This window comes from Triturus cristatus, chromosome 5_2 (genome assembly GCF_964204655.1).
Source record: "Triturus cristatus chromosome 5_2, aTriCri1.1, whole genome shotgun sequence".
Lineage (NCBI taxonomy): Eukaryota > Metazoa > Chordata > Amphibia > Caudata > Salamandridae > Triturus > Triturus cristatus.
The window spans coordinates 497294866-497307389 of NC_140588.1; the positions used below are offsets into that span (position 1 = coordinate 497294866).

The window sequence follows — 12524 nt, forward strand, 5'->3', positions numbered from 1 at the left end:
ACAAATAAAAAAAAGTGAACAGTTTGGTGGGGTGTGCTGAATGCTAATTGGCTGGAGCCAAGGCCAACATATGTTTTAAAAGGTCTAATGCAGGTTAGAAGCGGTTATTCCCCTCAATTCTGACTTTCATTTGCATCATTTCTGCATTTCGTGAACTTTATGTTCCATTTAGTCTTTTACTGTAGGTGCCTGGCTCCATTATCTCCCCTGTCTCTATGGAATCTATCTATTATGTTTATTTTATGATTTTAAATTTCATTCTATTATTTTAACTATAACTATTTTTCTTGTAGTGCTACAGGCATGGTAGCCTGAATCGTGACATAAGAACTGCTGGGCTCTAGTTTGAAATTATACGTCCGCCCCATTGCCAGTTTTTAAAACGCACAACACCATTGTGGAGCAGTGATTACAATAGGATCTAGTAGCCTTCATGACCCCACCAACTTCCCCCTGGTGCCTGATAAAAAGCTTGGCAAAGCGTGTTAGGGTGACGTAAGACACAGACCTCTCCCAGGTCCAGGACCCCTGGATGTTCGAACCCTGATAGGAAAAAGAGCTTATGCTAATCCACTGTATCCGTGCAGCAACTCCACCCAGCATGTATGTGCTCCTTACAGCCCCACAGCATACAACCTTTGGGCCCTTTCTCTTCTTTCAGCTGTAAGCATTAGCTTTAATAATGGCCTCTCTCCCGACACACCTCTTGCTTTAAAGGCCTCTCTTGTTTCTTACGCAATGACAGATTCATGCCCATGTATTCACAACTAGAGAGATAGAGGGACAATACCTGGTCATGTCCTTCACATCTTAACATAAGAACACTAAGAACGGCCAGGTCACTGAAAAATAGTATGGGGAGTACTCCACGTGCGTACACAAAAGATTTTTCAGAAATTGCCACATCCACAATTATTGTGGCATGCTTCATCATAGGCGATTTTCAACACGATGGTAGGTAAGTATCACCGTGGTGGACTCAACCATTGCTGGGAGTTCTTAGATAAGTGAATATTGGATAATAACAGGAATCCAATTGAAGATAAAAAATACCTTGAGTTATACCCAGGAGTTTGGCCAGGTTCACCTGCTCTGCAGTGTCGTCCTGGTGATCTAGAAGGTCCAGAGACCCATCCCATTCCTCAAGGTCTTAGGAGCCATGGCCCGACAGTCCCAGCATGACTTCGGATCATGGTTGTGCTCGAGACACCATAGGCATATGAGGTGGGGGTCGGTGACCAACATCGAGAACAATCCTGTCAAAAAGCGACAGACGGGTAGCTCTTTCCAGATCGGAGCTTAACTGGCACGGAAAGAAAAGAACTGATGTCCGCGCACCTGGGTGGTGCCTATATAGGTACAGCGATATCATAACCATAGCTAACGAAGCAGACGATGTCACAGGGAGCGAATGGAGCCACCCGACAACGCACTCAAGGGGTATTGCTCAGCAAAAGTTTCTGGATCCAGCTTGATGGCTGGGAAATTCAAAGGCAAGGAATCTGCAGCTTGAAGTCTCAATCAGATATACTTTTTTTGGGATAAACGTATTCATTTATATTAAAACTTTCCTGCTGTTCCAATCTCTGACAAAACTCAATCCACATTACACCTTTCTGAAGCAGCATTTTTGGACACTTTCTACACTTCTAAATCAGGTTTTCTTTCTGACACTTGCCCTCCAGCCCTCCTTGGCCCAATTTTTAGATAGCTGATCAATTCAGTTATCCTCACTTACTTAGTGTCTCCCCCCTGGAAAATAGCTTTTGTAGCCCAGCTGCTAAAAAACAAACACAGAGAACCAAAGCACTTGGATGATCCTACTTTTCTCTTTGACTAAAGCCCATCACATTGCTGCTTTTGCTGATCGAAATTCTTGACAAGGAAATTAACCAATAGCTTTTGAACTTTTTAGAGACCAATATCCTACTCGATGACACACAATCCAGCTTTCGTAAAAACCATAGCACAGAGACTGCCCTGATAACGACTACAAAATCAGCACATTCTCTTCCTAACAAAGGTCACTCTGCCACCCTTTTATATTACTAGATCTCTCTGAGGCCTTTGCCATTGTGGCACATTCAGTTCTAATGAACCATGTGGCCAATACAAAGATCTGTGGAGCACCTTGGAATTGGATTTTCCCTGTCCTAACTCCTCACAAAGGGTATCAGTCTCCCCTTTCCAGCCCCCTGTCATAAACACCCTTAGGGTGCCCCAGAGCTTCGCATTCAGTCAGACACTCTTCAACATTTACATGAACACACTGGCTAAGCTTGTCCAGTCCTTTGGCATCCAAATCGTGTCTTATGCTGATAACACCCAGCCTGATCGTGAGATTCTCTGAACAGTTCTCGAGGCTTCACCACAATTTCAAGGAATGTCTCTCTCAGTAGCACACCGGATGGCACTGTTGCTGCCTCATATTTAATGGGGATAAGATGGAGATCCTGCTTTTCAGGCAATCCTCCGCATCATGGTCTCCAGCCTGGTGGCCTGAAGACATTTTCTCCCCGTCCCATCCACTACAGCTAGAAATCTTGGCATCAGGATTGATTCCCATCTCTCTCACTCTGCCTTTGTTAACAGTTTCCACCACTTGCTTCTGACTCTTGAAAGCTCTGAGAAAAATCTTTGCGTTCATTCCAATTGCTACCCACTAAACTCGGAACTGTGCCATCAAAACTTTAATTTTAGATAATGGCAACTTCGTCTTACTAGGACCCCCCCAATTATTTAATTAACCATCTCTAAACAGTGCAAATGCAGCAGCGAAACATGTTCTCAACATTACCTAACACCATGAAACTGCTTCACTGGTTGCCCATTCCAAAAAGAATATAATTTAAGGCCATGTCTCTCACTTACAGGGTGGAAATTGAACTTGGCCACAAATATCTTCAGGCCCTTTTAAAATCCTATGCTCAATCGCGGCTGGCCTCAGACACTTTGTGTTCCCCAAGACATGCATTGGAGGCTGCTCATTCTCCTTCAAAGCCACCAAACTCTGGAATGTCCTTTCTCCACCTATTTGTGCAGCCCCTTTGGAAGCTTCTTTCGGCAAACCGACAAATACCTGGCCTTTCTTCCTCTAACCCACTCTAGTTTCACTTTTTCGCTGTTACTTACTGGACTTCAGCGCTGAATTTCTCAGTCTTGAGCGCCTGCTTGCGCTATAGACATTTTACATTCATTCATTCATTTTCGGTTTGTTTGTGCTATGTTCTTGAGATGTAGGACTAGCTTGAGGAAATCATTCACGTATAGGAAGTTTTATCCACTGGAACCTTGGGCCTACAGTGATGAAGGAATTGGTTGAGTTTTTGTTGTGGTTTTTAAAGGAAGGGTAGAATGAGCTGGGTAGCTCCTTACAGTTCAGGTTTGCAGCGTATACAATGGATACAATGGATACCTCACCCCTTTCTGGGCTTAGTTTATAATATAGGGTATCAGTGTGTTAAAGATCATGATAAGATTTGGGATTAGTTCCAAATGAGTATGTCACGAAATGTGATTACATCTGTGACTGCAGGGGTATCAGGCTGATTAAAACATTGTGATTTATTCACATCTTTATTGGTTTGGATGCTGGTAGAAAACAGTGGTTGAGATCAATTAAATGGCATATTTAGATGGTTTTTCCAGTGGAGCTTGTGTTGTTAGCCAATAAGCAGTGCTGATGAGGACCCTGCTATGGTCATTTGCTTTAGTGATAGTGGGAGAGCTGTAACTATGAGCCAAGCTTTTGCCTAAAGCATAGTTGTCATTTTGTGAGACCCGTTGTAGGCACAGCCTTCTCCATGATCTGCTTAAAGCAGATGAATGTCCTCTCAAAGGCTCTTCGGTCTTTGTCAATACCCAATATCTTTACTATGTATGCATGTTTTCTTTGTGTGCTAGAGTCACCTGCTGCATTGAGTTTGTGTTGAATGTATGGAGCACTTGGATATGCTAAGTTCTGAAAGAAACATTTCTGGCAAAGTATCAGGGTCATGCATGAAGCATTTGAGACTTGCTTTTAGTGCTGCCAGGTTTAAGGTATTATGTATATATGTCAGCAGACATGTTAGGAGTTAAGGCTTACTCAATACAGCTTGGCAGGTATTGGGGCAGCAATACTCTTAACCTGCTCTCATTGATCCCATTACAGAGTAAGAAAGGCTGGTATTTGTTGGCGCCGTCTGGTGTGAGACCTCACTTGTCTGGAGAATGCACTATGCAACAGCACCCTAAGAATGACTTGCATTTACAAGTGGACCCTGAACTCTCACATTGGTTGGAAACAGCAGCCGTGATCTTGAATTATTGTTTATACCTTTGTTCATCTTTCATGGCATTCTTGCTAAACAAGCATGATTGATGCAAGGTTGCTGCAGAAAGAACCTTGCTACGCAAAGGCAGGATTTCCTTTTGGTGGACATTTGTTAGTAGAGAGAAGTATTTTGAAAATCAAGTCCTGTTCATGAAACAAACCTTGAACTATTTTGAATATTTAGCTTTGAGTATTATTAAAGACTTTAAGCATTGTTGCAATTAAACACAGGGTTTAACCCTGTGCCAGAACAGAAAGAATTCTCATGTCAAGATAAAGTTACATGTGATTATGCATGAAATATTAAGGGTTTTAGTGATAGATGAATCATCAGTTACCGGAAAAACAGAATATTAATGCCTGTTAATTACTTTTACAGTGGAACAAAGAGTCAAGTAGGAATTTGACTTATTTTATGCACAGAGTACATGGTTCCGAAACTTGGGGTAGTTATCTTACTGATACAGTTTACGAACAAGTTACTTAACTTCGGTAACGCCTTACCTGGTAGAGACTCTATCTAGCCTCAGATACCTTACCTTAGAATTATCCCCAGGTGTCCGACTGGATCCAGAAATGTTTGGTGGGCAGTACCCCTGCATGCCGGTAGGTGGCTTTGTTCAGCTCCGCATGACTTCGTCAGAGCTGGAAGTGACGTGGGCGGTGCCTATATAGTTCAACACTTGGTGGGCTCTCTGAACTCCAGGGCAGAAAAACTCAGCCGAAGGTGCCTAACAGATCCCGAATGGCATCTCCCTCTGGAGGTGGTGCAACGTCTTTTTCAGCTGTGGGGAGAGCCTTGGTTAGATATGTTCGCCTCCACCAAGAACGCACACAGTCAGCAGTTCTGCGCACTGGAGTTTCCAAGGCGGCACTCGCACTTAGATGCTTTTTGTCTGGAGTGGAGCTCAAGGCTCCTGTATGCCTTTTAGTGCCTTCCACTCCTGCCCAGAGTTCTCAAGAAGATCGGGAGCGACCAGGCCCAAGTCATCCTTGTGACTCAAGACTGGGCTCGGACAGTTTGGTATCCTGACCTGTTGAGCATGGCCATCGGTCCTCCAATCAGGCTGCCTCTTCGGGAGGATCTTCTGTTGCAGCAGCAGGGGAGGGTTCCCCACCCAAACCTGTCAATGTTCCACCTTCATGCGTAGAGATTAAGTGGCAACAGTGACAATTTTCGACCTTCTTCCCGAAGTCTACATTGTTATCTTGGCAGCCAGGCATCCCTCCACCAAGACTTATACGCCTGCCATTGTGGCAAGTTTGTGGCACAGTGTGCAGAGAAACAGGTCGACCCTCTTTTCTGCTCCCTTCTTTCAGGTCCTTCTCTTTATCCTTTCTCTTCCTAAGCAGGGTTCTGCTCTGGTTATCCTAAAGGGCTCTTTGTGTGCCATCTCAGTCTTTCTGTGGTTGCCTGCTCAGCCATCCCGCTTCAAATCCCCTGTTGTAAATAGGTTCTTGAAAGGTTTGCAACACAAGTTTCCACCTCACCCGTCATTATACCTCAATGGGACCTTAATCTGGTTGTACCTTTTTCTGATGTGCGCTCCCTTTGAGGTATTGCACAAATGTCCTCTCAGGTTCCTTACCATCAAGATGACCTTCCTGGTGGCAATAACATCTGCCCGGAGGGTCAGTGAGCTTCAGGCTTTGTCATCCAAGCCTTCCTACCTGAACCTCTACCCAGACAAGCTAGTTCTTTGCACTAGAGCTTTCTTTCTACCAAAAGTTGTCACTCTCTTTTATATAGGCCAGTCCATCACTCTGCCTACTTTTTATGCTCCGCCACATCTCTCCAAGGAAGAGGAGCAACTTCATCGTATAGACCCAAAAAGGGCATTGTCGTTCTACCTTGACCACACAAAAGAGTTCCGGGTGGACGACCACCTCTTTGTGAGGTATGTCAGAGAGAATAAGGAGAAGGCTGTGCAAAAGTGGACAATCTCCTGATGGATTGTGCTCTGCATTAAAATCTGCAACACATTAGCCAAGAAGCAAACCCCTGAGGGCTTGCGTGCACATTCCACCAGAGCAAAGGCAGCAACCACTACATTAGCACGTGTAGTTCTGGTCCTGGACATCTGCCAGGCAGCAACGTGGGTGTCTCTGTGCACATTTACAAAGCACTACTGCCTGGACACTCAGGCACATAGAGATGGGCATTTTGCCCATTTGGTCCAGCAGGGCTTCTTAGTGTGAAATTGTTTTGCAGAATCTGTGGATTTATTGCTTGGGTATCTATTCTAAGGTAAGGAATCTGCGGCTAGATGTCACTATCAGATGAACAAGTTACTTACCATCGGTAATGCCTTATCTGACAGACTCTAGCTGCAGATTCCTTACCAACCCACCCATCCTTACCTGCTCTGTGAACGGATTGCTAGGGACAGGGTGTTCCCCTTTCAGAGTCCTAGTTTTCCACAGTAGTGGTCAGTGTTCTTTGCGGCTCCTTGCTTCTGGCATGAAAAGTCGTGAAAAGAAACTGACATCAGTGTGCTGGGGTGGCGCCTATTTAGGCACCGCACTCGCCACTTCTGGTGCCAACGACGCCATGCGGAGCTGAACAACGCCACCTACAGGAACTCAGGGGTAGTGGTCATAAAAACTTTCCAGATCCAGTCTAACACCTGGGGATAATTCTAAGGTAAGGAATCTGCAGCTAGAAGTCTCTAGCAAATATATGACAGTCATATCTTGCACGCTTTAGTTTCAGAAACAGCAAGTTTCATATCAAAACACAGAGAGTTGGTTACAAAGAGATACAGCTAAGGTATATTCTTTAACTGTTTAGGTAGACATAGGACTTTCATGGCAGGTTAGTATGATATCTCCTACTGCCTTTAGATACCCACTTCGACCTGTAGACATCAGTCCCCAGCAGAAGTTATGGTTAGAGAGGAAGTGTCTAGTATCTCTGTTTTCTCTCTTATCTCATTAGCGTTCCCCAATTCTACTACTGAGCCTCATATTCTTTTTTTATGTTGTCACTGTGGAGGCAGTAAAAGACAGAAGAGTGCATCGCTCCCATTGGATTGAGAGTGCAATTTTGGTGCTTTTGACAACACATCAGTGACAAAATATTGTTGAAATTGCTTCAATACAGTCTTTATGAGTCTTTTTCTTAGGTTCTTGGATGTGTATTTGAAGACATTAGGGAATCTCATCATGTCTGCTTTGCGTAGGCTACGTCCTGAACCCCCAACAGTACGGGCCAATGTCCAGGATTTTACTGTCAGAACAATGGCAATTTCCAAGAAGTAAAGTGATGTCAACCTGTTGATCTTTGAATCCCATTGGTTTTGCACACATGCAACAGAAACGCACTATCCAGAACGTTTTTAATATTTGCATATGGGTACATCCGACTAGCAAGTCATTACCAATTATTTGACTAAGAGCAAGTATTTATCGAAATTAATCAAAAAGCCTTTGTGGACCAGCAACAGTCTTACTTGCAATGAATACATCAACTGTCATATAGTACCTATCCAACTTTCAGACAAAGAATACAAGAAATACTTACATATTATGCATGCTGGAAAGTTGCAACTCTATTAGCAGTGACAAGGAGAACACACTCCTTTAGAAAGTGTAAGAACACTTCACAAGATCACCAGAAGGAGAACTGTAACAAATATTACCGTCTGCTGGATTTCCCCATCACTGGTGTATCTCGGAGAAAATAACATACAGCAGAAAGGAAGCTACTAGTGTATTCTGCTGTTTCTCTAGAGTGCACCAGACATGCTTTTAATGGATGACTTGTATATAGTGTAGTAGAACTCTTCGGAGCAGGTCGATCAGTATAAGGTGAAAAAAGGAGGTGCACACGCACCTCCCTCAGTCTCTTTCTCTAGCCACTAAGTAATGAGTGTAGCTACTGACTTAGAAGATGCATATGCAATTGGTAAAGCCGTCTGATCTTGGCACTTAGACGCCAAAGTCATACACCCACAACTTAATGAATAAGACATAACCACCTTACCGAGAATAATATCAGACCACAATACCTCAAAGGTCTGTGATCTAAATCTCAGGGCCTTACTGAAAGTCACCAACCAACCGAAAGTTCCCCAAGGCATAATGTGAGCTACACAAATGTTGACATTAAAGAACCATCTCTAGTGTAGGAAAGAATCCACAAAAAACATTGTTCTACACATTTGACTCAGACAGCCTCGCAGAAGATTCGTTACACGTAACTAAGGCGTGGTCAACACTCTCTCTCAAAATATTGCATTAATTACCAAGGCCAGTCTTCTGAAATATATTAATAACTTGTCTCATTTAAACTTCCAAGGGCTTTTATCTACTTCTATGAATGTTCTTAAATTTACTTGTTTGCTCTACAGCTTCGTCTCCACTAAGTAAAGCCCCAGTGCTGAATTATTCTATTTATGTTAGGTGCAATAAAAATACAAAATTGTTACTATTGTTTTCACCCTATACGATTCCTCTGCCACTTCATCACCACGTGCCTGAAAGCCCCAAGATATGCGTTTGACACACTGAGTGACACCTTGTATTCGTGCTTATACACTTGCCTTTCATTTAGAAAACCATGTATTTCTCTGTTTATTATATGCCTGCTCATTAATCTGTTCTTCATTACTGTTTGGAAATTGAGGAAGGTATAAAAAAATTCATTTAGCAACACCATTTAAAATGCTACCTGTGATATTCTCCGTGCCTCTTACACATCGCCCCATGTGGGAGATACAATAAGGTACGATATTAAAAATCAATCGGATAACACGATTAGGTCTTTTTGTTTTTTTTAAGTAAATACATTATTGAGCAAGCACATTTTAAAGAAAGCAGGCGTTGTATACGTATTTTTTTTTAAAAAAAGCAAAAGATTGGTTAAAGTATTGATGAGAAATTCATTGAAAAGTATTATGTATAAAGTACGTTAAAGACAATAATGGCTGGAAATGTCTCCCGTTTAATTCACTTGTGCTTGACCTGCATTTGTGTGCAGACAGCATGAATGAGTCTCTAGTGAAGTTCGTGGGCTAGGAGAGCAGATCCCAGAAAGTCTGGGTGCTGCAGTTATTAAAATCCCTTTAACACCTTACCTAAGTCTTGTTTTTGATATTGATATGTGGAGAAGATGACTTCCCTAGTACAACAAAAAAGCAAAATTCTCTAGATATCTTCACACTGAACCACCTGCCCCTTTCAAGTCAGATTAAGAAGCAAGAACAAGCATTGGCATAGCCAATAGGTCTCGCCTTTGGGACCTTATAAGTGTTTAGCCATGCAACAGTTGCATAACTAAACACTTATAAGGTCCCAAAAGTGAGACCTATTGGCTATGCAAAGCGGCCGTACGGCCGCGAAAGTGATCGGGATCACGATCAAACATCAAAGCGGCCGCGAAAGTGAAAGTAATCGCGGTAAACTCGCGCACTTGCACTGTAGCTCGAGGCTGGCCTGGTAGCACTTTTTGGAGCCCTCTCAATAAGTCTCGCCAGACCAGCGCATGCGCTGGGTCAGGCGAGACCTAAAAAGGGCCATATTCATAGGAAGATATTGAGCCGAGGGCGCCACAGAAGTGACAGTCCTTCCAAACTTAGGGGCCTATTCACAAACTAGATTTTGTACTACTAACCACTATTCACATACCTTACGGTGGAGCTCTGTGCCCCAGCCTCTCCTATCTTTTATGTGCAGAGATATCCGGCTGACTGCGGAAATCTTCACACATGTAAGCAAACGTTTTAGTAGTAAATGGGAGAGGGATAGAGGGGAGGGTCTGAAAAATGGGGAACTATTACCACTGAAGTGGAAGGGTTAAGGAAGAGTAAGGAGGAGTTAAGCGAGGTTTTGGAAGGCACACAAGCCCAACCACAAAAGAGTAAGCTTATTGCTACTCACAAACTGACCTTCTATTGTTATTATAGCCAAATAGGGCCCAAAACAGTTCTAAATGTACTCCAGGTCAGAGCTGGAGTAAGTTCAGCACCAAAACCTTGCAAATCATTGGTGTTGCAAAATAATGGAGGTTGGGACATAAAAAGGAACCCAATAGGAACTAATGTTAAAATAAATTAAATTACATAACCTATTTAGAAATACAATACATTTTATTTCATGTTAACAAATAGTCCAAAAAGAAAACATAAATAACAAAATATTTAAAGTGACAATTCTATATAATAAAAGGAATAAAATTACTGTTAATTCTATACATCACTTTCAATTATTGTAAATGAATGTTTTTTAAATTTTAGGTAGGATTTTTTCCACTAAACTTCAGATAAATAATTACATTTTAATTTAATATTTTTAAAAATTAATTTTTTTTAAAAATTACCTTACTAATGCTGTAACATTTTACTATAGGAGTCAACATATAAAATACATATATAAAATTAATTACAATTTACATTTAAATCAAAAATATGTATCTATATTTTAATAAAAGTTTAACACACTTTCAAACTTTTTCCACTATTTCAACATATGGAGATCTCTGCCCTGATTGCACAGGTCTCCCACAAATGTGCAAAACGACAAATAAGGCCATAAAATCGCAACTAGTAATAACTTTACGGTCGTATTTGATGTTTATACTGACTCCACCCCCTAAATCAGAGAGCGGGTACTCACATCTACACTTTTCAGTAACTTTACACTTGGAAATGGTGAATAGGCAAAAGTAGCAAAGTTACACAGGAGTGTAAGAGAAAACGTACACATGTAGATTTACTCATGCTTAAGGTTACCTTTGTGAATAGGCCCCATATGTGCTTTGCTTGGAGGCCTGCACTACCTTGAAAAATCAGTCATGCTCATTATTAGCTCTACATTTTGGATTTTGGGTCCGCAGGCTCCTTATATCCCAGGAGATCGAAGCCGACAAACCCAACACCTTAGTCACAGTGGCGCCATATACCACCCAAAGGGATCCTGTGAATAGAGGAGCACAATTTATGTCCACGCACCTGTATTGATATTCTTCCTGGCGAGTTGCCTCTGGTTCGAAAACATTTCTAGAGGATCCAGCTCTCCGACTCTTTCTTCCTGGTCAGATTCTGGGATGGTAGCACAGCCGCCTAATGGAAATATATAAAAGTATAGTATATAAAAATATGTTCTCGATTACAACAAAGCAATTTTACTCCTATGTATGGGCATTCGTACATTTTGACATAACTTTTTCCACACAGTGAGTTTTGTAGTACTGTGACTAACTGAAGCGACTGCTGCCAAATTAAATGGTGTTCTCACAAGAACGTTAAGTTCACGCAATCTATTGGTATGTTGATGAATTTTGCAGAGAACATAGGAAAATGACCTGTGAAGTCATGTAGGAAGTGTACAAATGCTAATGTTAACCAGTTTTAACCTTTGGAGAAGGTTTCTGGGGTTACTGTCATGCCAAACACAACCAAGCTGAACAAAATCGTTTTTGTAGGTGTTTGTTTGGAGTTCCGCGTATTGTCCCACTTTTATGGTACATGAGAAATTGGGGATGGGTTACGTGGCTGATTTGATAGCCTTTGCACCTATGTTAATTTGACTTTCCATATGGGAAAATACTCACACATCACTTAACCGCAATATTATATGAGATTGCATGGCATATGACCAGAAACTGCCCATTCTATGGTTTAAGCATATTACATACATTGCTGACTTATTGAGGATACCCTATTTATATACTAATGCCTCTAGTATTAAGAAGAGTGAGATACAATGGAGCAAAATCAATTTAAGGCCTTCACCTTATCCCACAGAGAAGGGAAAGATTTTTTGAAACCATTGATAATGGATTGCACCATAATCCAGACCACAGGGATTTTGAACAGTACCTCTTATGACTATCTAATTCATGGGAGAGATCACTTTTAATGAGATTTCGGGGGGCAGGGGGTCTGTTATTTTGGAATCCATTTCCCCCAGCGGCAATTTGATTCAGACCCTGTTTTGACCTGCCTATCTGATGAGGCTTCTCCTCAATCTTTAACATTTTGTCTTTTTCAGTACATTTTATCTTCATTTTGCACACCGTTATAATTGTATTAAATATAAACTTGCATTTAATTTCTTATACACCTTATGTAACCATTTAATCTGATCCTCAATGGGAAGTTTTTGGACATGTGCGGTGTCCTATCACATTTCTGTTGTTTTAATATGTTGCTTCTGCATGAATTTCTCCATATTTTATTATTGTTTTATGATTATTTCCTGTATAACT

General features: G+C 41.7%; 1 protein-coding gene across 1 annotated transcript in view; it reads right to left on the reverse strand.

Moving 5' to 3' along the window:
* The window catches only part of BBS9 (Bardet-Biedl syndrome 9), a 1933935-nt gene that overhangs the window by 133784 nt on the left and 1787627 nt on the right, over positions 1-12524 (reverse strand). The window contains exon 21 of the mRNA XM_085607489.1: positions 11266-11376. Within this exon, the coding sequence (XP_085463615.1) occupies positions 11266-11376 (111 nt within the window). The remainder of the gene's footprint in view (positions 1-11265; positions 11377-12524) is intronic.